The 27,306-nt window shown below is 39.0% G+C and overlaps 1 protein-coding gene across 4 annotated transcripts in view; it reads left to right on the forward strand.

Moving 5' to 3' along the window:
• The first annotated feature begins 357 nt into the window (after window positions 1-357).
• crhr2 (corticotropin releasing hormone receptor 2) overlaps window positions 358-27,306 on the forward strand; it is a 29,844-nt gene continuing 2,895 nt past the window's right edge. For 2 of the 4 annotated variants that reach the window (XR_013304337.1, XM_077615878.1), the window contains exons 1-12: window positions 358-586; window positions 2,042-2,270; window positions 2,348-2,467; window positions 18,721-18,806; window positions 20,794-20,900; window positions 21,574-21,691; window positions 22,294-22,447; window positions 23,773-23,833; window positions 24,403-24,475; window positions 24,597-24,682; window positions 26,084-26,219; window positions 26,710-26,751. Coding sequence is in view for 2 of the 4 variants with exons in the window: in XM_077615878.1 (XP_077472004.1) it covers window positions 2,129-2,270; window positions 2,348-2,467; window positions 18,721-18,806; window positions 20,794-20,900; window positions 21,574-21,691; window positions 22,294-22,447; window positions 23,773-23,833; window positions 24,403-24,475; window positions 24,597-24,682; window positions 26,084-26,219; window positions 26,710-26,751 (1,125 nt within the window). In the remaining 2 variants the exon portion in view is untranslated. Of the gene's footprint in view, window positions 587-2,041; window positions 2,271-2,347; window positions 2,468-18,720; window positions 18,807-20,793; window positions 20,901-21,573; window positions 21,692-22,293; window positions 22,448-23,772; window positions 23,834-24,402; window positions 24,476-24,596; window positions 24,683-26,083; window positions 26,297-26,709; window positions 26,752-27,306 lie in introns of all 4 variants that reach the window. The other 2 variants (XR_013304338.1, XM_077615879.1) reach the window with 2 other exon arrangements.

The raw sequence follows: 27,306 nt of genomic DNA on the forward strand, positions 1-27,306 counted from the left end.
TATGTAGCACAGAAAGAAAAAGGATTCAAACCTTTGCTCTTTCCCTTTGTGGTACTTTTGAGCCAAGGAAAAGCTGCTTTCAACTTTGTTTGTTGTATGAAAACCACAGAAGAACTCAAAAGCTAATAAGCAGATTGAAGGCAGTTTCAAGGGCAATGACTACTAACAAACAAGGTTCAACAACAATTGAATGGAAATGGGCACTCAGTCAAATTACATTGGGGACACAGATGGGCCCAACACAAGTGCAGGAGACGGAGGTGATTGGCTGTTGAATAATGGGACCAGGTGAAGCTAATCAGAAAACAAGCAGTATAAAATGGGCACATGTGGCACACCTTCATTGTATCATGGCAACCTAAGCTTCTTGATCTGACACACACCTTACACTTCAAAACATGTTTAGTTTTGATAGCTATCCAAAGTCTTTTAGTAATTAATAACCCACATTCAACAAGACAAAATATGGGCAAAATTGTCATGGACTGGCAGATATGAACTGAGCCGCAAAGCTGGGTTTTTGAGCAACAAGGATACTTTGAAAGGTTCCTAGTGGAAGTACAACTACAGTACTGCAAATAGCCAGGTATCAAATTTACATTAATTTGCTTACAGTCTAGTTAGCATTGAGATGTACGTGCTTTTTTTTACATGGTACTGTTAATGAGTTTAAAAGTGCCCGCAAAAGCATCTGTCAGTTTTTTTCAATTTGCTCTTCGTTGGATCCTCCCTCCTGCACATTTAAGACAGCTCAGCTTCTTAATATTACGACAGTGTGACTCCCGTCAAACTATGAAGGAGTGAAGCAGGTTACAAGATGAGATGGGATACAGCCTCTGGCTACAACCTATGAATCTTTAGCACCAGCCTTTGGAAGTCAGACACATGCAATTTACCAAATGCTAGGGCACATTCACCTATGTCACCTTCATTTCAAAAGTTATAATCCATAGAAACCTAGAGTAAAAACTGATGTACTGTAAAATGTCTTTTTGCATTTTTGGGCACACTGGCAAGAAAACAGACAAGTATTTCTCCTAAAAAATATGTATTTGTCCCCCTGAAAAACAACACATTTTTTAAATGATGGTATTAATTTTATATGACAAATTATGTGATTTTTTTTTCATCACCAGGTTTGCTTGTTGAGTCGAGGGTTGTAAATTTGAGTTATATACCAATCAGTAGATCTTGTTGCCACCCAATGGTGTAGTGGTTCTTCTGCCTGCCTTTGGTGCGGGCAGTCTGGGTTTGAGTGTGATTGTGAGGGTGAGTGGTTGTCTATTTCATTGTGCCCTGTGATTGGCTGGCTTCAATTTGGGATGTCCCCTGACTGCTGCCTGTGGTTGGCTAGGATAGGCTCCAGCACCCCCCTGCAACCCTGTACCTTAAGCGGTATAAATACATGAATAAATAAATGAATGAATGAACTGATATTATGAGAGTGGAGCCGCATTATGTTTCTTCAGCCTCTGGTTTGAACTTGTATGGTACAATCTCATGTTCATCTAATTGATTATATCATTTAATTAGTGTGTAAAAGTCCGTTAAAGTAGGCGGCCCAGATCCCGAGTGTTTAGCACGACAGCCTTGCATTTCTGGGGTCGAGGGTTCCACTTCGGTCCCCACTGTGTGGAGTTTGCATGTTCTCCCCAAGCTTGCGTGGGTTTTCTACGGGTCCCAAAAACATTGCAGGGTAGCCTTGTTGAGCACTCTAAATTGTCCCTAGGTATGATTGGTTGTTTGTCTCCTTGTGCTCTGGCTGGCAACCAATTCAGGATGTCCCACCCCCGCCTAGAGCTGGGATAGGCTCCAGCACCCCTCGCAACCCTTGTGAGGATAAGCGGTTCAGACAAGGAATGAAATATGCCAACTTTGGAATAGCTGTCCTTGAATGGGTTACGATTTGATTTTCCTCAAGACTGAGTTGGACTGACGCGTGTACTTTTTTTTTAATGAGTGCGACGATGGGAGGATGCGATTGTGATTGGCCAGAGCGATTCTACTGGATCAGAAGCGCGAGTTGTTGTCGTTTTGTCAGGGGAGCGCGGCTGCAGCTCACCAGCTGCCGCCCGGATTTGGACTCAGACTCGGATTCACCTCGGCCAGAGCGCGCCCCAGCATCCGCATGCACGAGTCGGATGGAAGCATGGATGCGATCCTCTATCAAATCATAATCCGCGAGTTGGCGGATTTAAATTGCACTTTCGTGGAGGGTTTTCAAGACACTTTGTGGGAACACGCGTCTTTGACAGCCCCGAGCGCTGACGGTAAGAAGACAAAAATAAAACACTTTTTTTTTGCTCCTGGTGAACATTTTTTTTGTTTTGTTTTTAATCTCTCTAAGGTTTCTTTTGCAACGCCACCAAAGATGAGATTGGCACCTGCTGGCCAAGGAGCAGCTCTGGCAGAATTGTGGGGAGACCGTGCCCTGCAGATATTAATGGAGTCAAATATAACACCAATAGTAAGATTTTTTTTCTTTTTAACTCCAAGGGACGAGAAAAAGTTGTTTGATGCTCATGCACGCTCTACTTGCTCTTTTTTTGATGCAAAGCATATATGACAGTGGAGGACAATTGTTATATTACCTCCTGTCACTGGAACAGACACTTCATGCTGAGCATGGTTAACATTACAAGACAAGCTACTTAAAACGAGATGGCAACTTGGAATCTGAAAGGCAGATGCACTTTTGACTTTTGGGAAGGGAATTGGTGCATCCTAGAAACACAAAACAACAACAAAATCCCATATAATTGATTTATTTCTGCTCTCACAGAAGTCGGGAGGCTTGTATTTTAATTATTCATTTATAAAGGACCAGTATTGTTAGACTCATCTTTCAAAAAATAATTCAAATTTACGTATCATCAAATTTTCATTTGATATATGAGGTTACAAGGCCGCTGATGGAATAGTGCTTCATGCGCCTGATTTTGGTGCGGGCAAGCGTGGGATCGAATCCCGCTCAGCGCTGTGATTGTGAGTGCGAATGGTTGTCTGTCTCTTTGTTTGCCCTTGGATGTAGTCTGCTTTCCCCCCAAATTCAGCTGGAATAGGGTCCAGCAACCCTTGCAACGATGCAATATTCACTTTTTGTAAAAACGCACCAATTTCTGGAAGCCTTAATGCTAAGACACCAAATTCAAGATTTTTAGGTCTTGTATTGAATTTGTAGATGATAAAATGGGTAAAATTACTGCTGAAAGAAGTCATGAAAAATGAGACAAGCAAGTTAAAAGTAGTTGATGCAAATGTGCATACAAAAAAACCCTAATAAACGATCAAATAAACCCATTTAGTACATAGCAATAACGGAAATTATGCATGGCACGATGGATGGCTGGTTAGCAGGTCTGCCTCACAGACCTGAGATAATGTGTTTGTGGGTTTTCTCCAGGTACTCTGGTTTCCTTCCACACCCCAAAAACATGCAAGGTAGTCTGATCGAGCACTCTAAATTGCATAGTTGGCCGAGGCTCCAGCACCCCCATGACCCTTGTGAGGATAAGCCACACTGAAAATGCATGAAAAGGAATCGTACTCACCAAGTGCTTTCATGGAATGTCTTGCATGTCCCTGGTCTAAATGGTCATTTTAAAGTTAAAGAAAATTAGGACATTGCACCATACTAGATCACATGGAGGCCTATGTCCAAAATGTACAGCCAGCTGTTGGTTAATCAACATTTCTAAATTGTATGTAAGTGTGAATATGAATGTGTTTTTAAGTCTGCCCTGTGATTGGCTGATGAGTGTGTGCACCCAGTCACATACACAGTCAGCAGGGAGACTTCAATATATCTTTGAACCTTGTGATGATTACCAGTACAGGCTTTGCAAGACAGCCCCTCTAAGCTATGCTTGATATTTCTTGTCCTGGAGTGGTGAAGTCCATTTGTCTGATAGTGTCGTTTCATTCCCCACACAGTCATGAGGTGAAACTGAGTGTGAATGGTTATCTATCTATCTCTATGTACCCCGTAATTGACTGATAGCCAGTGTAGGATGAAGTCTGCTTTTCATCGGAGGTCAGGTTTGATTGTGAGGCTGCAAGGTCTCGCTTGAGCAGTAAATGGAAAAGAAAATGGATGAATATTTATTTCCAATGTGGCCTAGAAGTTTACTTAAAATATAGTTTTATGAAGACCCCAAATAAAAATGGCCAGGCAAAGCTCCATCATAAACAGAAGGATCTTTTTTAAGGATGAAACATGCTCTATAGACCACACTTTGAGAAACCTGGAGATATTTTTCACTCGAATTTACTAAATTGAACCTTTTTTTTCTGTTTCTAAAAATTGCACCTTTAAATGGTTCACTCTGACATTTCTACATTCACCGTTCCATCCGCAATAAAATGATAACACCGGCATCACTTGCAGATGTTAAGATAAATTGCCGTGATTAAACTTCTCTGAAAACAATTGCACTATCGTTCCTGCACATGATTAACCTCATTATCACATTTAATGCTATTCATTCTATAATTTTTTTTGTATGCTATATACACATTTATGTATTTATATTGCTATGACTCACTTTTGGCATACTATATTTGTCTCTATTTTCTCTTAGCTGCGGTGGCAAGTGAATTTCTCCCGTGGGCGATAAATATAGAGCTATTCTATTTTCCGTCAGATTCGAAACGGGCAACATAAAACAAATACACATGTACAAGAGCAAACTTTTCTTTGCAAGACAGCCCCTCTAAGCAAAAGTCATATGGTGCATTTGGGGCAAGGTCCTATTCCTACATTACAAAGCTTTGCCAAGCTGTTACAGTCCTATCACGCAGATGTTATCTGTATAATAGGCTCAGGTGCAAAGTCATTATCCTCACCAAACATTTAAGACTGGTTGCTAATCGCACTACTCATGTACCCACTGCTTTACTGTTGCTTCCTTTTGATGGGCATGACCAGTGTATTGTTGCTCCCTATCTAGTAAGTGCTGCAACTTGCTGCACATGTATACAGACTTTTGGATTTCTAGGATGTTAGATCGTCAGGTCTTAAAGTATGCTACAGGGGGACCTTGATTTAGGAGATTAAAAATGTTTTATGTCTTTAAACAGTGCCCATTGAAATTGGGAGCACAGAATATGATGTGAGCATGGAGCTGTGGTGCAAAGTTTCTTAGTGAGTTTCCAGTCTGCTCTATCTGGTTCCCACTGTCCGCTTCTTATTTGGCGTTGGGTCAACTTCATTCTATTGCCTTTTAACCTTTATTTTCCTATGTTTATTGAGAATGGATTTTCATTTCCAATGTTGGTTGCAGACAGGAAAAATAAAAAATATAAAAGCCAATTTTACACAATATGAAACATAATGCAGAAAAACAAACAACCATTTAAAATGATTGATGACCGCTTCATTTTGTTGTTATTTAATACAATAAATCACTAACTTAACTTAATACGATGAATCACTTTTTTAAATTTATTCCAAAGCCAGAAAAATATATTGTATAAACTTCCGAGTCGTTTGTCACAAACGTTTGCGACAAACAATAAAATGTATTTAGTACATTCTGAAGCACAGAATTGATTTTACATGTGATTTTTGATTCTATCATTGGCATTGAAAATTTTCATTCTCCTTGACAACAATTCTTACCTTTACTGTTATTGATATAGATTACTTCACTTACTATATCCCCTAAATCCCACACAATTGTACATGGAGTTAAGAATTCCCTATGCAAAGCCCCAGCTTCCACTTTTATCACCAAAAGGCGCTGAAATGTAGACAACGACGGCACGCGTCTTCGTGAGAATGATGCTGCAACTTCCACACTGTTAAACTCTAATCCGTTGCACGCTTCAGTATACACGCTTTTAAAAGGTTTGACATGTACAAGCAGGGCATACCCCTGGTTCTAAGCATGTTTGAAGCATTCGTGTCATAACAACAAGACCCAAGTAGTACAAGCTTTCCGCTTGCCTCCAGGCATCCGTGAAGTGATTAGATAAGTAACTTCCAAGTAAAGGTACTGGAGGTTTTCACAAGTGGCTGATTTGATGACAATGGAAAAAAAAAATACTCTACTCTAAATATATGCTACATTTGCATTTCTCTCCAACTGCGGTAGTAATTGCCAAAAGGGAACTCATCAAAAGTCATTGACCATATAATCCATGCGCACATTACTATGTATCTCTTGCCTCAATGAGGAGAAACCTGTGCATATAAGTAAAGGTAATGGCTTCCTTTACTGAACGGACACGTTAAGATGCTCTCGACGTTATGATGGCTTATACCACTTCTGTATCACTATACCAAAATTACACCTAAAAAAGAGTAACTAACAAGAGCAAAAGTTCCTTTGTATCCTTTCATGTTCTTTTGAAATATGCTGATCACAGTTCATCGCATGGTTTTAAGTGAGATATTGTTTTTTTGCACCAACCATCAAAGATGCAGAAAATTGTGAGACAACAGGCAGATTAGAATTGTTCATTTTTGTGTGCATTTTTTTTTCGCTTTTGTGATTTTTCAAAGTACATGTAGGAGAGTACTTGCGTGCTTGGGTGGGCTACTGTTCTTGTAATTATCTTAGAACATAACTGACGACAGAGGAGTCACATTTTAGGATGTTTGTAATGGATCTAATACAACTACAAAAACATTGAGGCACTCACACAGTGAACATGCCCTCTCAGGTAAGGGGATGTAAATTCCCTTCCATGTGTTGGAGCCTATATAAATATTAATGTGCGTGCAGAGTGGTGTAAGAGGTTTATGCATATTTAAAGCTTCCTGTGTCCCATGTTTTGTATTTTTAGTTCTTTAAGTCGGCATGAAATGGGATGTGCCACGAGAGTGCAGTTTTTAGATCTTTGAAAGCATTCATTTTTGCTACTGTGTGTTTTTGTGTCTGTCAAGCCTCGGGTGAGACAAAGTACCGTTTGTCAGTTTTGCAATGTCAAGTTATATCTCAGTCAGTTGTGTACTTTTTTTCTCCATTTGTCAGCAGAGCCACGCTGTAGCTAATTATTTGTTCAATTGCGTGGACTCTCCTGCGAAAAGACCACCTCAGTGCCCTACTTCTGGGTTCTTTGTCAGAAAGAGTCCGGTTGGCTATTGATTCTCTTATCTAGATTAATAGTTTCAGCCAACTCAGTAATATAAACGAAGGCACGTGCGCAGAGGTGCTACTGTTTGAGATTGTCAATGAGTGGCTTGTTCGAAAACTCAAATAGCTGTTTCTGACCTTGATTACCCTTATTTTGCAATTCTAGCTCAAAATCATTCCTGAACCCTTAAAAGAAGCAAATCAAGGTTAGGGTTTTGAGTAAAACAGGGTTTGAGTTGTGATTTGTCTTACCTAGTCTGACTGCCCTGACTCTTATTTTATTAGTTATATGATAAAAATACATAGGGAATCTCTGAACATTTTTCCTCATTTCTGTTAATACCAGTCAGAAGTGTTTTATTCAACTTAGTGGTGAGCGAGTGTTTGAATAACACATTTTTGAATTAAAAATCAAGGCTGGCAATTCCACAGATGCATGTTCATTTCCATTTGGATCCATTTTCTGCATTTTAATACACAAGTTTTTAGTCTGGTAGATGCTTCTCTTCTGTGGAGTCCTTTTCCAACGATGGGTCACTGCTCAGTGTGTATTGCAAATATTTCACTCGCCATTGCACAGCAAATTCCCCATGAGATTTAATTAGTCTAACCAGATGTCTAACCACCACACCACACCCCAACCCAATTCCCCAACTACTTCTTCCTCAAAAATTGAACAATACCATCACAGGTGTATTTATTAATACTTAATTCGGCTTCACTTGATTAGATTTCATGATGTAATCGAATGTTTTTGTTGTGTTTTTGTGTCTGATTTCTTTTACCACATTATACAGAGTATACAGCAGTATGATATTAATGATAATTTTACTTTCTAAGATGTCAGTTGATGCGTAAAAATACGTCCATTTTTTTTTAAATAAGTCTGAAGATTATCCAGCGTAGGATGTTTTTGGAAAATGATAGCATTTGCATGCGCCGTGCTCGTGCGATAAGCTCTCATTATTCTGACACGCAATTCCATGTTTAGCTTTATTGATTTCCCCTCAAGGCCTCTTGACTCTCACCAACTGATTCTGATAAAATGCATCTTACTGCAAATACGCAGCTGGCCAGCCTATGCGCTGCTTAGGAGCCAAGATTCATTCCCTGATGCATCAAGAGGCTATGAAAATAATATGGACAGTTAAATAATAACTGATGAGTCAATGGGATGTTTCTTCCACATTAAACACACTTGTAATATGCACAACTTTTTTTGTATTATTAAGTTTCTGTACAGTTTATCCTTACAAGAGTACCTGGAAAAAACCCACGCAGGCTCGGGGAGAACAGGGAAACCCACCGGGGATTGTACCATCAATCTCAGACACTCGTCCAACAGGCTGCATGCACAACTTTGAAGTGATAAATGGAGTAGTAAAAGTAGTCAATAAAATATTGGTATAGAACAGCAGGTCACATTTTAATTGGTGCTTGAGTAAAATTAAAAATGCATCTCATGAAGTACGCTCAAACATTGGCCTCGCGTGACTACTCCCCACTTTCAAATCCTTCCTGTGGGAAGTTTTCCTAAATCTCTCAACTGTGAGCAACCCGTTCAGATGTAGCACATTTAACATTTTTCGACCAGATTTATTATAATTCATTGTAAAAATGGTATAACGGCCCAGGGAATCGAATTTGCCGTGTACGTATTTTTGTGATGTAATACAAAACTCAGTGAATCATCTCACTTCCAATCATTCCCTTTCTTCTCATTGTTTTTATGATCATATTTAACCCTGTGCAAAATGCATTCTGGAATGTATCGGGCATCCAATTAGGCTGTGGATGACATTTTGTCGCTGCCTCTTGAATTTGGATCTGCATCCTAAACAGCTAATCCTAGGCAAGGGGCTAGGATTACTACAACATTGCTCATCGTGTATTCTGTTTTTGCAAAAAGCTCAACAGATTTGCTGCATAGGCTTCAGGGGGTAAAGTCGCTGCCTGCATCGTCATTTGGGGGGAAAAGATTTTAGAAGACAGTTGGTTTCCAAGCTGTACTATTCTCATCTTATAGCTGAAATGAAATGAAATGGTGAAATGAAAGTGAACTTTTTTTTTATTTTATCAAAAAATAAAAAGAAATCAAAGCTGTTTAATTCTCAAGAACTTCAAACAAGGTCCTGGCAATTGTGTTCATTCTGCAGGAAGTTAATACTGATTGGTAGATAGAAAAAAAATGGCAGGAAAAACTGACTGGGGGAAAAATATCATATTACTGATTACAACAAAAAGGGCTGATTTGATACCTGACCTCCATTTTGATTAAACATTGTGCAGACACTGAGAATGCAGGTGTTAAATACCTCATTTAAGATGTTTCAAATTTTTTAACATTTTCTTCATAAAGTTGTACGATAAGACGAATTATCAATAATTTCTTTAATAGCACCAAACATCGCCCAGGAGGAGTGTGTATAACTACTTGGTTTTCTGGTTTTATCACAGAATTGAAGTTGAAGTAACATTATTATTTTTTAACCTTTGTTAACACAATACTAAGCCAAAATAACTTTCTTTAATTTTATTCTTACTAAATATTACAATATTTGAATGAAAACGCTTGTTTGCTAGTAATATTGAAACCCCAAAATAAACTTCATGCACCTTTTTATACTTCAAAGAGGCAAAAATATAGAATCATGATTTAAAAAAATGGATATCCACGGCATCTCTAAATCTGTGACTAAATCCTGTACATTTGAATCACTTGTAATGATAACCAAGTCCACTCACTTGAATGGACCTTTGCTCACAATCGTAATTTGGACACTCACCAAATTGTGATCTCCTCATTAGATTCATGATTCATTCAATGGGAAATTAAGAAAAATATGAGCAACCTGTCCTATCTCTCGATGACAGTAAAGATGCAGCTTCATGCAAAACGTAATTACGTAATTGGATAACTCTTGGCTCTCCCGCAGATTACCCCGGTTATTTTATATGCAGAACCAATAGACGACAATAAAAGCATCATCAGTGCACACTTGTGTGGCAAATTAAAAGTGATATTGAGACGTGACGGTCATCGTTTTTGTGGAGAGCGTTCCAAATCCCAGCAAACTATGGGCGAACACCCTGAATTGGTTTCCAGCAAATCGCAGGACACAAGATGGACAACCAGCCTTTCCCCCTGCTGCTCTCACTAGCCTGCTGCACAAAGTATTTTTCTTACATTTTTTTCCACCAGACCATAGAAATAAATCACATCTGTCACTGCATTAAAAAAATGCATTACATTAAAATTAGCCCTTTGTTACTCACCTGGAAATAACACCTTTTTTTGTACCCCTTTGCGTCCACATTTAAATGTCAACCAGTGCTATTGACATCTTAGTGCATAATGATTTTCTCCAACACAAGGACAAGAGCTTTTCTGAAATGCCACCTTTCATTATTTCCCATTGACGATGGAAAACCTTTCAGTATTTGTGTGAAGTTTAGAGGCCGTACTGACTTTCTGCAACAATATAATGGAAACACATAGGAGCTTTTAAAATAAAAAATAATAACGTTTTTTAACATTCATCCTCCAAAGCTTTTTGGGATTCAACCATGCATAGAAAAACAAATAATTTAAGAGTTGAGAATTAATAAATATACAGAAAAAATATATATAGTACTGTGAAGAGGTGATGAAATTAATAGTATTCGCATAGTGTCTGGTATCTGGCGCTAATCCTAATCGATAAACAAAATTTAAATGAACAAAATTAAAGCTTCTGTCAACAAACGGGTTGTAAAATGTTGAGCAAAACAGATGTTTGAATAATGGTGTGTGTGTGCTACTGTTTTCACCTGCTCTCTGACGTGTGCAGCACTTTGGCCTTGCTCCAGTTCCTGCTGCCTAAGTGAATCACTTCATCAATCGGAAGCATTGTGGCCTAGTTCACTCTGTGCCCGACGCGCTAAATTAGCCTTCACCAGGCGTTCGTCGCCTCACATATTCTCCTTTGATTATGCAATTTTCATGTAGCAAAACCTTTTCAATGTACGCTACTAGTGATTTCAACACTTACTTGTGTGGAGTGGTTGGAGTTTGAACCCAACTCAGTGAGCCCCAGCTGGCACCTTGCAGGGTAGTGTCCTGTTTGCTTTGGCTTCTTGTCTGTCAAGTGAACCGTGCTATCCTGAATTCATACATTATTATACATCGACACTGAGGTAATGACACAGACGGTAATTGGAATGGATCAAATGCCGTGGTTTGAGGGAGATGGTGGCACAGGTGGTCGAATGGGTCGTTTGTTGATAGAAGTGTTTCCTTGGGCGAGAACCTTCACCCCAGTTTCACCCGGTGGCAGCAGTAGCCATTTGGTACATGAATACGAGCGTGAATGTGAACACGCATGTTTTGACTCTGTCTGTAAAAGGCGATTTAAAAGTGAAGTGGTGTTGCTTAGAACGCCACAATAAAATGTGTAGTGAACAGAACAATTCATTTTAAAGTGGAAAACCACTTAAATATTTTTTCATATACAGACAGAAGAGAAAATAATACAATTAACTATAAAGAAAACAACAAAAACATTCATTCATCTTCAGAACCGTTTATCCTCATGAGGATACTCTTTATTTTTTGATAAAAATTCCTTACTTTTTTGTAGTCATTTAGCCATCTTGTTGGTGCTGTTTTTGTTCTACTTTGTTATACTGGCGTGCTCTCTTGCTTAAGTAGATATAAATATGTATGTCAATTATTTCTTGCCTTCGAGTCTGTGTTGGGATCCAGCTTCAACAGCTGACCGTTTCAGAACAGAATGGTCAGAGCACTCGGCTCCTGCAGACTCATAGGGCATTTTTTCATGCATTTCCTGGTCACCCTCACATATTAAGGGTGCTGAAGCCTATCTCGGCCAACTATGGGAAGCTGGCGGGGGTCGCCCTGAGGATAAGCCGGATGGAAAATGAATGAATAAGTATAGAAAAGTAGAACAACAGAGCACAGTCACCAAGAGTACGGTAAAATGGCAAGAAAAATATGAAGGTGAGGATTTGCAATGTCTAACAAGGCACTAGTCCAACAACAAATGATGGTGACAGTCATCCTTAAATACCCACCGAGTGCTCCTAATGCGCCACAGTGCGTTGCTCGCACCTGCCCATCCAGATGCTGGAATGAAATACACCTCCACCGATATGACAGAAAGATAATTTGTTGTGCCCTGCCGTGCACGAGAACGTATTGTACTCAAGAAATTAAAGTACTTGTTAGCTGTTTGGCTGGGTCAGCGTAACAGCATCCTCTGAGTCACACTCACCTCCTGTGACTGTCAGTTGAGAAGGCGTAGACTGTCAAACTGCTGCACCTGTTTCCCACATCCAACATTTTCCATTACAAAATGAATGGATAAAAGCAGATATTATTCATCATTCATTTTTGGATCACATTCCAGTGTCACATAATATTGGTATATATCGACAGTTGATTGAATTCCCTTGTATTAGAATATTTAACTTCAGCATTCACATTTCCAACACCCAAAAAGTTCTTGAAAAAGAGTTAATAATCATTTACCCATACAAATTGCTTTGTCAATATTCTCTTAGATAACAGAATGTAAATGTCTCTTCCAAATATGTTTTCACACTCAAAACAGATTTGGCTTCCTGCCTTCTCTCATTGAGTCATTGCATTGATAATTTGTGTTTGCATGGGTGTGAAAGAACGGAAGGAGGATGTTGCCAGCATTAGTTGGCAATAACTCTGCGTGCCAATGCCAGTAAAGGACACTTAAGCGTCCCTTGCTACACAGGCAAAGACTTGTGAAGAGTGGTGCAGAAGGAAAAGTTGTTTGAGTACTGTAGATCACGCTTTGTGTGCAGATGCTTAGAAATGCATTTTCCTTGCACCACTGTTGGAAATTAGCCCTGCGTCAGTGGAAGACTTCACACTCCTCCCTCTTGTATCCACAACATCTCTGCTTGCTTTCATAAATGTGGTTTGATAAATGCCTACTGGCTCCCCAACTCCAGGAAGTGCAGCCGATCACTAAAATTAGCTTTTGAGTGCTCCAAAGCATGATTTTCTATCAGTTTTCACATCTGGTCTACTCTTTGTCGCTCGCAGTAAGGGAATGGGCAGTGTTAATGAGTAAGAAACTGCAGGAAACATTAATGGCATTGTTTTGAGTGTGTTTTAAAAGAACTAACAAGTTTGATGTAGTAGCTTCAAAAGCATTTTGATGCCCATAACATCTCTAAGCAGAAGCTCTGTTGCGTAGCTTTGTGTTTTGCAGGCTCGAGGCAGTTTCCCTTCTTGGTCTGTGTGATACAAATATCGTGAACCCCTCAGACTTTTTATTATAGACTTTCATTTAGTGCAATGCCCATTTGCTTATAATGTGTTGGCCACAGGAGTTGCATGCCTCAGTGATCCCACTTTTAATTTATGCCGGTATTAGGCATTCAGAACTACGCCCTACTGGCTTTTAACTGCCAGCTTCTTTTTCCCCACAGCACAGAGAGCCATCATTCATTGTTTTCCCAAAAAACTTTTAGCCCTCAAAATTAATCATATTAATTCTGTCCCTGCAGAAGATATGTGGTGGATCATTTCTCAGTTTCCTGTGTTTGCGATACTGTATGAAATAGAACTGACAAATGGCCACTTGGGTTTAACAATATGGATTAAAATGGCAACATATTTGCTGCTTCAGTTGGAATGGAGTGACGCTGGCCGGAAACGGAGAATGCAGAATTTGGGGATTCGATCGAAGTTCCGAAAGCGGAGCAGAGCGACAACGTTGCCATTACGGATGTGTTTTTGTATATACAAGTTCCCTGGAGCAGATAAATAAGGAAATAAATCCACTTTAAGGCTATTAATTGCTCAGGCAATTGCATCGCAAATAATCCATACCATTGTCTTCTCCTCTTGGTTGTTCTTGTTATTCTAAAGTGTATATTAAATGATGGAGCATAGCCAGGCTCATGATTATAATTCAATTGATTGGGAAACTCCCTTGCTGTATTTTCAGCTCAGTATCAAGCCTCGCTTGCAGTCTTTCATTATCTGTACTGTATGTGGAATATTTATTTTCTCACCTGGTAAAACTTCCTGTTGTTCCTGGCAGAAATCCTCCTGGTCTTATAAATTCTTGGGTTGTTTAACATGAACAGCACATTTGAGATCACCCCAGAGTGTCTCAGTGATATAGCAGTCAGCAGGCTATGATGGCCACTGCACAAACTTGTATTTCATACTACTGCTTCACTTGCAGGAATGCTTGGTCTTGTGCTTTAGCTCATTGTCTGGAAAGTCAAGGTGTGTGCCATGTGCTGCTTTAGTGTTGACCATTAGCAAATTATACCCAATTGTCAATAACAGGCCGTATTCACCGAGATGATCAGACACACTTTTTAAGTAAAGAAATTACGAGCAATGAATAACACAGTATTCCGCTATAACTGGTTTTATATTTTGTTTTTGCACTTTAGGAGGATAAATAATGAGGCTCTAATGTTGAGGAACAACTCTAATATTCATGGGGCTTTCTATTTGCATAATGAATCAATTAGAAAGATATTCTAGAATAAACTCTGATATAGTTATTTGAATGACTCTGTCCACAAAACATTGCCTGGTGTATTTCTTTTAGACGTCTTCATCACACACATTAAAACTGAACAGTGATGTAGTATAAGTGAGGTTTAGTAACGCTTTTGCAACCTCTCAAAAACAACACCAGTGACCCAGTCTTGAGTTGGTGCAGTGTAATTTCATCACAAAGCTTTTTGACTCATCATTTTATATATTTTGCCTGATCTATGAAGTTCAACTACCTTTTGTCACTGGTCCTATAAAAGTTTTTTGTTTTCCCCACGGCTTGGTATGTATCAGTGTTGTGGGGGTGGCTGGTTTCCTCCCATGTTTTCGACTGTATGTTTAGTGACACTAATGAAAGACACAGATATGGCTTGTGTTGGGAGAGCGAAAGCATTGAGATTAGAAGTAGAGAAAAACTAACAGGTTGTCTACAAGAGGTAAAAGAGTGAGAGATGATGCTAAGAAAGCGAATGCGAGAATGATGGCTAAAGGATGTGCGCTGAAGTTGTCTCGTGTGGCGGTTAAAGAAGATAGTGTTGGTCTGGTGCCATCATTGCCCGATTTGCCCTTCTCGCAGCCTCCTTACTCGAAGGAGAAACGGCTTTCAGCGGTATCTTCACTAAACCCATTTATGCCGCCACCTTACCATGAAGTCAGAGAGTCCAATAAAAAATTTGAAATAAAATTGCCCAATATTACTGATTTGAGAGCTGACCCATTCACATGTTTGACTCAGTTAGGATTGTAGAAGGCAGAATTAAACAGACGCCAAGAGGTTCCACAAAACATAAGAGATCAACAAAAAAAATCGCCACTCAGCATGCTGAAATGAGCGAGCAGTGCCCCTCTCTGTGCGCTGGACATAAATCTGCCCAAATGATAAAAGAACCGGAGATATCTGCCTGTACTTCTAATAAGGAAGATGAGAACAAGTTGTATGTTGCTATAGGCATACGCCGTGGTGTTCCGGATGAATATAAACTTAGTAATCAAATAGCCACAGGATTTGAGAACCTTCCCTTGATCCCTGCCGTTTTTCCTGTCACCGACAATAAAAACGTGGACCGCATTAATTATTTACATTATAACCAACAGCGTCTGCACTAGGGACGGCTTTGAAGCTGTTCATGAACAATTGGATGCCACCTCTTTGATTCTCCAGAACAACATGGTGGTGGACGTGTTCCTCGCAGAACGGGGAGGTATTTACTCCATGTTTGGTGATCAGAACGGGGACGTATTTACTCCATGTTTGGTGATCAATGTTGTACAGCGATTCCTAATAACACAGCCCCTGATGGATCTCTGACCGTCACCTTGAAAAAGTTGTAGTCCTTGTCTGTTGAGATGGTGTCTGTCTTGAATTTTATTCATTTCAGGGGTCGGACTCTTTCGAGTGTATTTTGCCCGTTTCTAGTTCATAACAAATAGCTTACTGTATGAAATAGTGGAAAATCCCATCCTTGTTCAGTTTCAGTGCCACCCTCCTGAGAGAATAATGGTGAATGTAAGCTGTCTGTCTCTGCGCATTTGTGGATGACAGCCTTGCCTGTGGTTCACCTCTGCCCAGAATATTCTGTCATAAAAGCTTCAAAATCACTGTTCATTGCCGCCAGCCTGTATTTGGACAACCAACATCTTCCACATCCGAAATTAATCAAACCCGAAAAGGAAGACAGAGCTCTCTTCCTTCAACACTTAGTATCTCATAGAATCTGCAGCACTATCAAAAAATATGGAGCTGTCTCTAATGACTCAAAAATTTAAACAAGTCACAGGTGTATGTAAATTTCCCCTTGATGGACATGAAAACCGTTGGCCAAACATTCAAAGGTCTTTAAACTACAGAAATCCGGTATTGTGATTCCTCTTATTCAGAATGGAAAAAGAGCAGGCATAATTATTTGATAGCAAATGGTTCTATTTTATAACCATATTTTAATACAAGCAGGAAAATCCATAACTTTATCAAACTGTGAACAGACTGAGATAATTTGACGAGGCCAGTGCTTCAATGCGCATTGTGTATTATTCAAACTAATCAACCTTTCTATTCAAGGTCCATATTAATTTTTACTTCTGCCAGGGATAAAAAAAAAATCAAAATCTTTGAATGTTCTCCCCTGATTTAAAAAAATGGTGAGCCTTCTATGATTCAATTCTTATCTCAAAAAAGCATGAATCATTACTAATGGCTAGTTTTTAATTTATACCCGTGGTATAATGTATACAATCGAATTCATATCAACTGCAAAAGCACAATAGAAAGAACATAAAAACAATGAAAACCCAATTAAATGATGAATAGCATACCTGAGGTTGGGTTAAATCAGTGTCTTTCTTGAATAGATGAAAGTAACCTCAAGTTATTACTCCAAAACTTTTGTGATGTAGCCAGTCCCCCGGGTTCAAAGGGTGGACTCCCCAAATAGGATGGGGGGCGGGATTAATTCAGAAATGAAAGAGAGTACACGATAGTTCTGGTTGAACAAGTTGAAGCTTTATTGGTAAAGAAATATATTTTAACAGCACGTAATTTCTATACTACTTTCTTCTTTTTTTGTTCCTGCAATCTGGCCAATAGAAAAGAACCACACCTCAAAAGGCGGGTTCCCATACAGCCTAACTACTGTGTAAAGTCACGTATTTCCACAAAGCACATTGGTGTGAAGACATTTTAGCCTGATCAAGAAAATTACTAGAGAAATTACTTTATTAAAAACGAGCGGTTAGCGTGTCGGCCTCAGTTCTGAGGGGTTCAATCAAGGGTTCAATCAATGTGTGCCCGTGGAGGTTGTGTCTTCTCCCCAGGCTGGCGTGCGTTTTCTCCGGGTAGGTGTGAGTGTGAGCATGAATGGTTCTCCGTTTGGTTTGAAGCAGGCATACTAGCCCAATTCCAGGGCTTTTATTTAAGAATTCCTAGGTTGTTCACCTAAATGAGCCCTGTTAAAAAATGAAAAAGACTGATTCATTCATTTTCAACACCGCTTGTCCTTGTCAGATTTGCTGGAGCCTATCCCACCTGACTTTGGGCAAAAAAGCGGACTACACCCTAAACTAGTCGTCATAGGGGGCACATAGAGACAGACATCCATTTGACATTAACTATCCCACCAACACCGAGTGGGAATCGATACCACGATGCCCGCACCAAAGTCAGGCCTGAGAACCACTGAACCATCAGGTGGCTCCAGATAGATTTTTATAAAAAGCAGTTATCCAAGGCAGATGGACGATGCTAAAGTGCAAAGCTTTTACGACTCTTCTATCAATTGCCAGAGAAGCCTCTCGTAAATGTTTGATGATTTTGAGGATTTGCCATGAAAAATAACTGAGTAAACAGATGATTCTTTTAATACTTGTTTCAAGATTGATTTAAAACGGAATGAGCATGGTTATTATGACATATTTTTTGAAAACAATAGAAGGATCCATGCCTGACATTTAAAAGGGAGTTGGTGGGAAATTAGCATTGAAGCACCCATTTGGGGCAAATTCCAGGAATTTGACTTCAACTCCTATCAGGGGATCCATAATGAGCATCAAACTGCTAAGCTGGTTTACCAAGCATATTTAATGGGGAGCTTGGTGTCAAATTTTCCAATGTCATTTAAAGGGCTTTTCATGAAAAGGGGGGTTTGAGAGGCCATTTGTCTCTTTGAAAGGCTTAGATTTTTCATCACATAGCCTCTGTAGTAAAATATCTCACACCCTGTTTTGTGAGATAAAAACCTGTGTGAACACTAAAAACAAACTTCCACTGGGGTGATATAATGGAATGTAGGATTTAAAAGATACGCAGTGACTTGGAAGATTTGCATGTCTGCTGGTAAAATGCGGGGTGGGGGATTGGGGCACATTGTGGAATTAGTATTCAGTGTAAGAATTGGGCAGACAGTCGTGCTAAACTTTGCCTCAACACTGAGCTTCCACGTCGCTTACTTCTTCCAAGTGGCAGCACCTTGTCACACAAGTGATGTCTCACTTGTACTAATTCAGCCATGAGAAATGGCAAATAGCAGTGAGGTTAAAATGCACATCTTGCTTCTTTGCAATAATTTCACTGTCATCTCTTTTCAGGAAGTGCATACAGAGAATGTATGGAAAATGGCACATGGGCACAAAAGAGCAATTATTCAAACTGCGAGCCCATCTTAGGGAAAAATGTAAGTTTCTTTTGCTACCTATTTTTTTTTTCAAGTGACATCGAAAGGAATTGCTTTTCTGGTGGTTGTTGCTCTATTAAACACTTGAGACATTTTGTTTCCTGGCGTCTGCGTCATCTACAAGTGTAATATCAGCGTCTCCATGACTTGAAACCTGCGGGCATGTTCTAAGACCGACTGCAATATACGCCCTGATTGCTTCTCATCACGTCTCCAGACTCGAGTGTATTTCTGGCTCTTGCTCTATTTTTCCCACGAACAAATTTAGACATTTGAAATGTGTCAGTCGGGGGTGGTTAAATTTTCTTTCTCCAATTCAAAAGTTGTAGGTTCACTTCCCCGCTCTAGTGACCTTGCAGAAGTATTGTTGAGCAAGATATTGACCCTACATTTCTCATGATTGGCCACGTCATAATTAGGTAAATGATCTATAGTTTCTAATGATTTTTAAGTGCCTTAAAGTTGAAAAAGCAATTTATCAGCCTAAGGTCATTTTCAAATGGCATTTTACATTCCTTCCTTGAAATAAAAGAGCCACAATTTGACTTAAAGCATTCTTTTACCTAAATAAAATGACTATTTAGTTCTATGGTTTACCTTCTGGTTTATTCTAATTCCATTGTGCTTAACGAATCTATTGATAGATCCACGTATCGTTACCCCTCTAATCTTTAGGCCGTTATTGTCAAGCAATGACTTGCTAATGACGCAATGTGACTGTGTAACTGTGAGCTGTTTGTTCTTCTATTCTACAAACAATATTAATTGCTTCTTCAAATGAAACCAGTCAGGAATGAAATTAGCTGATTACAAGAATAATTCACACTCATTTTACTTTGAAAGGAATTTGAATCCTTGAAATTTGTCACTTGCTAACCGGTCCCTCTTTAGATTTTACAAGATCTCCTATCAACATTGTTATTGATAGGTTCATTAATAGATATACTTTAATAAAAGGAGAGACATCGTAGACATAATCTAGCGATAACTTGCAAGTGAGAATCGGTCCTGGCTCGTCCTCGCCACCGGAGCATTCTAAAGAAAGGCTGTCCATTTAGTCGCACATAATCAAAACACTTAAGGTTATCTTATTCAAACAATTGCATAAGCTAACCGAATAACACAATTAAGGTCAAAAAACAACTGCAACAACAATTGCATGTCAGATCAGAAACCAAAAACAACTGTGTAAGAATTTTCACAAGTAAGCATAATAATTTCCATAAAAGGTGAAACGAGCGACAGTATTTTAAAACAATATGCGAGTATTTTCGGAAGTTGATTCGATTATCGCCATCTGCCGGAATCCAAGTCAAAGCAATTTAAGAGTCCTTCACAGATCTTCATTGCGAACTCCGATCAACAGTCCTCGGCCCGGGACTCAGTGATCTGTCATGTCAATAGACCTCAAAACAATTAAATGTCCTACGAGCCAGCTGCAGGGGGGAAGTGTGCTTGTTATACTGCGCTTTCGTCTGCTTATAATGATTAATGTATCACATATATATATAATGATTAATATTCCACAATACATATAATGATTAATATTCCACACACATATAATGATTAATACGCACATATATAATAATAACCCAGAATAACCCGAACAGTTATCTCCTGATAGTGTTTTAATAATGCAATAATGCTTTTCTTTTGGCCATGTAGCAAATATAATGACAATGCACGTGACTCCTAAATTCACAGAGTTGCTGCTGTAGGTGCACACATCTAACTTGACAGCCAAAATCACAAATTTCATCCAACCCACCATACATTGCACTTAAATTGCCATTGCAAATGTACTGATAAATTATGTTAACCAGTTTGACATGCTTCAAAAACCATAACTCTCACTAAAAGATCTGCCAATCACTTACGGAGAGAGGAACATTGGATTCATGGTGCTATCAGTTTATTTTGTTCTATTCAGAAGAAAATTACAGTATATTGTCTGGACATAAACATCTGTGTGTGTGTTCTTTTTCAGGGAGTGTATCCCGTGCATTACGAGATCGCACTGATCATCAACTACCTGGGCCACTGCATCTCTGTGGGGGCGCTATTAGTGGCCTTCATCCTCTTCATGTGCTTAAGGCGAGTACAGAAATAGTGCACAAACATCTCTATGTGTGATGCATGCGGTAAATGTTCCAGAACATTCTTTTCATATTTCCTCTCTTCCTCGCTATCATTAGGTCGCTCATGTCAAATGAAAAGATTGCAGGAGGTCAGCGGCTCTTGCATACTATGTGCCTTTGATCAAAATGGTTTCCCTTCTCCTCCTCTTCATTGGGGGCTTTGGGATTCTTTGGATCTCCTCTGAAGCACACACCTACACCTCCTCCAGAGTGGACCTCAGTTTTACCCAAACCAGTAACCAGCTGACTGGGATCAAAAGCTGAAATAATCAATACTTTGTCAAATCTGCTTAGATAAACCAAAAAGGCACCTATGTAAAGTCCCACCTCAAGTATATTAAATCGGATTAACTCTGTGTTGACCACACAAGTGATAAAATGTCATAAAATGTCGATCATTTATGGTTGTCAGCCACATTTTTCTTCTTCTGCAGATCAGGGCGGAACTCCAACACTTTCTTTTTTTCTTTAGAGACAACAGATACTGTAATTGACCTTTGCCAGCTTTGATCGCAAAGGAGGCAGAGTGCTCAAATTAGAATCAATTTTGTAATTTGTCTACCCCACTTCACAAAAGGGCCCTTGTACTTTGTCTGACATTTAACCTATCCAATTTCTCTACTTTTTAGGAGCATACGGTGTTTGCGGAACATCATTCACTGGAACTTGATTACCACCTTTATCCTAAGAAATGTCATGTGGTTCCTTTTGCAGCTCATTGACCACAACATTCACGAGAACAACGAGGTAAACATCATTCAGACGCCGTGTTTGAACTTCTTGCTTCACTTCTCTTCCACAATAATTATATGTAGCTCTATAATTATGGAAAAAAATGATTAGACCTAGCCTTCTTCAATTACCTTGTTTGGTTTATTACCCTGGTATATACATGTAAAATGTGACTAACAGAACAGAAAAGATTGATTGCCTAGTAGCACAATTTCTGGCAATATAATGTCATAGCGACTGGTGAAAGAACTCAAATGTTTTAGTTAATATTGTTATTATCAATACGATTACTTTTAGCTGTACAGTGCATTAAAATGAATTCAAAACTATATTGGATTGGATAACTTTCTTCATCCCGTATTCGGGAAATTTCGTTGTCACAGTAGCAAGAGGGTGAGAATGCAGATATAGGAAAGGCATTTAGACATAAATAGGTAGGTAATAAGTAAGTTAATAATATATATATATACCCCCCCCAAGAAAACAATTTACTATAGGAATTGTGGCAATATTACTATGTTCAATAGTAGTTTTTCAACATTTTCTTTCATTGAATTGTTGCCTAGCATTTGTTTTTATTGCGTTACGGCTCATTTGATGTCATCTGTTTGCGCCAGACATGGTGTCGCCTCATGACCACTATTTACAACTATTTTGTGGTCACTAACTTCTTCTGGATGTTCGTGGAGGGCTGCTACCTGCACACGGTTATTGTGATGACCTTCTCCACAGATAAGCTGCGCAAGTGGGTTTTTCTCTGCATTGGCTGGTGTAAGTACTCGCACGCATGAAATTCCTATATGTGGATCTTTACTTTTTCTTGAAATGGATTGGCTCAATGATAGCAAATTATTCTGTAGTGTCATGTTCTCAGAATATTAAAAAACAAAACAATCCAATGACCTTTTACCATGCCATGCGGCAGCTCATTAGCAGATGGTGTTTACTGTGTTGCCATGGTGACATTAATTTGGCACCACTTTGCATTGCTGCCTCACGAGAATATTACTGCAAAGCAAATGATGCTCTGTTTTGATTCGATTATTGTTTTTAAATCGATTTTAAATATTTCCCATGAGTTCAAAGCACAAAACAGTCTCGCTAAAATCAACAAATTCCAGGCAATGTTTCTTTCTGATGGCGATAGATGACGACAGTATACGCTGCCTCATCTACTGCTTGGCAGATGACACGTCTCATGTTACACGCGTATGAAGACCCTCTTGGCCCCTTGTGGAATTGCTTTGACACCCGTTTTTACAGATCGTATTTGTAGGAGCTGAACCAAGAGTGGAAAAACGCAAGGCCAAAATTGCACGTAAAAAGATAATTTAAAGTAGAAAACCCCTCAGAGTGCATTTGTAACAGCAACACTGGCTGCAAATGCAATAATTAACATTGAGGACCTTTCAAAAATACTGCCATATCTTTTTTTTTGCACCTACGTGGAAGTGTGAGTAAATGAGCATCTATGAATAATGTTATGAGTTATTTAGAGTTGGTTTTTGTGTCACTTTGCAGTGGGGTGAATGTGCCAGATGGACAATTTAGCACATTTGTCATTCCAGATGAAACAAATTGAACCTAATGAATATTTTCTCATTTTAAGGTTCAATCTTTGCACCTCTCTTTATTAATATTAGTCAAATTTGGAGGGCAGCCAGATCAAAAAGGGAACATGCAGTATTTTTCATTTGACGATGATTTATACCTCCAAGTATGTGGGCTTGTTAAATAGTATATCACTTGTACAAGTGCAATTAAATATGTTAGATGATTGAACTTGTTTATTAATTTGATTTCTAGTCCATATGCAAAAATTATGGCTCTCTTCTAGTTCTTTAGCATCAGATGCTAGATGATGGTGCCAAAAGAAAGAAATTGATTTAATGTGGTGGATATGATTCTTTCTGGCAAATGTTCCAAATAGCTTCAAAATGACACACTTCCACAAATGGTGTCGAAAATTGATTCTTAGAATTTTATGAAAGCCACAGTTAGATCTAAAATGCAATAATCCTCAAATTTATATGTTTATCAGTTTTGTACCTTTTTTTAAATTACTCCTTTAAATTCTGCCTTGCTTTTTTCCCCAGGTATTCCATGTCCAATAATAATAGCCTGGAGCATGGGGAAGCTTTATTATGAGAATGAAAAGTAAGTGTTTACATGATGTAATTGCTCAAGTCATTTTTCAATATAAAAAAAAAAAAAGAAAGGGTAAAAATACAACAACAAACAAGTCCAGTTTCCTCAATTCAATCTCACCCATTGTGCATTATTGTGCTTTGGATGAAAGACAAATAACCCAACTTTAATTATAAACATGGTCATTTTTCTTACAGGCTGAGCCCGTCATGTCATGTTCATTTATTTTATGTTTAGGTTGTGTACACAATAATTTTGTGTCCATTCCTCTGTTATTTGTGGAGGGATCACAATAAAACTTGATAGGGATGTATACACATTGATCCTCCATACTGGATGTTTTATTAATGTATTTTCTATCCAGTGATGATTGAGTCATCGCAGACTTATTCTTGCATGTAGGTTAAGACTTAGCACGTATCGCAGCCTTCAGCCTGTTGTAGCACATTAGTGCTATTTCACTTAACCGGGAAATAAATTTAAAAGCTACTTTTTAAATATGTCCACTCCCATTAAATATAGAGCCTTAAATTGTCTTGCTTTAAATGAAAGTACATTATGTTTGTCCTCTCAAAAAGGTGCTGGTTTGGGAAGGACCCAGAAAAATATATTGACTACATTTACCAAGGACCTGTCATTCTTGTTTTACTGGTGAGCATCACTTTTTGAAGTCTTTTTTTATGTGAATGAACATTCGGCAGCATTACAGGAAAGTTAGAATAGAAGCCTCATTTTATAGGATTTTCCATGAAAAATGCCTTTTCTTTTCTAGATAAACTTTGTTTTCCTCTTCAATATCGTCAGAATACTGATGACCAAACTCAGAGCGTCGACCACCTCAGAAACTATACAGTATAGGTAAGAAATGAATTTGAAGTCTTTGATCACTCCGCTAAGAGATGCTGCTGGGAGAGCAGCCTTTCATTGAGTTTCTAATCGCCGCTTTCATTTTGAAGAGCTTCCTCTGCAATCATCAGGATTCAATTCCAAAAGATTTCATTAACATTCTTTTGTTTTCCTAGAAAGACTTTTGTAATATCCACGAATGCCTATAGTGTTCACATTAGACGCCATGTATATTTAGATCGGATCTCGTGTTGTAAGTAGCTCCGGGATACATTATTAATATTAATCGTGGTTCATTAACTGAGCTCATTTCACAAGGGGGAGTTCAGCTCCCATCTGGAAGCGCATTATTTTGCGTTAAAGACATGTTACCAGTTGACTATTTTTAGAAAAGAAAATATCACACTCCAACAATGTTCCCTCTAAGTTGCGCGCGTGCGCAATTGCGCACTACTCTCGTCTTCTCCGTGCAGCAGCAATCATATGGCGTGCAAAAAAAAAATCCAAACTTTTTTCCCCCTCCTTTCCCCATGATGGCGCCGTTCACGCGGTAGCCAGTGACAGTAGCTCTGTCCACTCTTATGTTTTTCGTGTTTTACAGCCCTTCTATCTTTTCTTTTAATTACATTTTAATATTTCTTAATACATTCCTTTCTACTTTACTGTGCAAATAGAAGAACAGCGGTGAAATCGGGTGAGAGCTGTCTAAATCTGCTGTGTGTGGTCGTGTGCGTGCGTGTGTGTCTAGTATGTGTGATCGTTTGTCTTCAACCTACACAATAGACTATAAATGGAAATTAGCCCTCGGCTACAATCTTGCATATATATGTTCATTAACATAAATATAAATATGTTCATTAATATGTGCTATCCCTTATTAAATAATCAAAGCAAAATCATGGAAAAATATTGCATATAAATGGAGACTTGACTATCTCAAGTAACACGTTCAGTACTCGGAGAAAACCCACGCAGGCCCAGGGAGAATATGCAAATTCAACACCGGTGGACTGACCTGTATTTGAACCCAGGACCCCAGAGCTGTGAGGCCGACGCGCGAACCACTCATACACCTGGCTGCCCATTCATAGATATTAATCATTACATTTTATTATTACTAAATCATTTATGTGTAGTAGACATGCACCTGCTTATGGCAGGTGTGATACTGGTGTGTGCCCATAGCGAGCAATGAGGATGTTGCTCACACCGGTACTCAGTGTGCTCAGGGAGGTTGTCTTTCTGCCCAGACAAACGAAAAATTAGAGGGAACATTGCACTCCACCCTGCATCTGCGCTTGGTGCATTAATATAATAGGGAATGATAATGTGTGAATCTGCCTGGGTGTGTTGTTGTGAGATCATTCATATGTTGTTGACCATAATCAGCTTAGGAGTTTTGCTCCCTTGCAGAAAGGCCGTGAAGGCCACGCTGGTGCTACTGCCTCTCCTGGGCATCACCTACATGCTCTTCTTTGTCAACCCGGGAGGCGACGACGTCTCGCAGATCGTCTTCGTCTATTTCAACTCCTTCCTGCAGTCTTTCCAAGTGAGTGATGTGATGTCCGCCGACCCCGCGGGACTCATTCTGACTCCCGACTGGCTCTCGTAGAAGCTTCTCTCCAGGTGTGTTTGAGTGAGCGTGAGGTCTCCTGACAGGGGAGAACGATGGGAGGACGATGGGAGGACGGAAGACATCCAGACGCTATTCTGTGTGTTCCACTGTCACAAATAAGAAATCCGCGTGGGCATGATTGCTTTCCTGTGGCTATTTTTCCCCTGCTATTGTCAGATATTACACTTAATAGTAATAGAAATATGGCAAATCAAATGCAATCTGATGTAGGAGGCTTTGGACCTCTTTCTATTCTGAGTAGAATATATGGAACATACATTTTAGAATGGATTTATTACTGAATCACAAAGCACAACAAGATTTCTAGTAACCACTACTCGACTGTAGTACAAATGTGTCAGTTTGTGTAGTTTTAAATGTGTTGTAATACTTCAGCATGGCACTGATGTATGTTTTCCCACAGGGCTTCTTTGTGTCTGTCTTCTACTGCTTCCTCAACGGGGAGGTGAGTGTATTGCCATGGGTCAATCATGACTCATTCCAAAGAAACTCTGCAAAAGCACGATATTTTTGTTGATAAGGATTGACTCAGTCATGTGTGAATAACTGTCATTCACAAAAACAACAAAATTAGATGACCTACTATAGCTTTGTGCATTTTTATGACGCTGCTTCATACAATCAAACCTAATTGAGCTGGGATTAAAGTATAGAGAGACCAATCTGAAATCGTGTCTATTTTGTTACACCTTCTAAATTGGCAACTATTGCTATATAATCACTTATAAGCAAAAGTAAAGGCTAATGTGTTTACATTAACAGGCACAAGTTGTACAATGTACTCATCTAATAATTGATTAGAATCTTAATTCAATTAAAGAAGCAATTCTCTTCTTATTAAGGACAGCCAGCTATCCTTTTTCGCTCTGCATTTTAATTAAGCCTTTCACACTAATCTAGTTTAATTTTGGTCATTATGATGGTACATGAACGGCCATTTTCTAAGATTTAAGTCCCACTTGGGTATTAGTTCTATACCAAGCCAAACTGGAAAAAAAAG

This window comes from Stigmatopora argus, chromosome 12 (assembly GCF_051989625.1).
Source record: "Stigmatopora argus isolate UIUO_Sarg chromosome 12, RoL_Sarg_1.0, whole genome shotgun sequence".
NCBI classification, from domain to species: domain Eukaryota; kingdom Metazoa; phylum Chordata; class Actinopteri; order Syngnathiformes; family Syngnathidae; genus Stigmatopora; species Stigmatopora argus.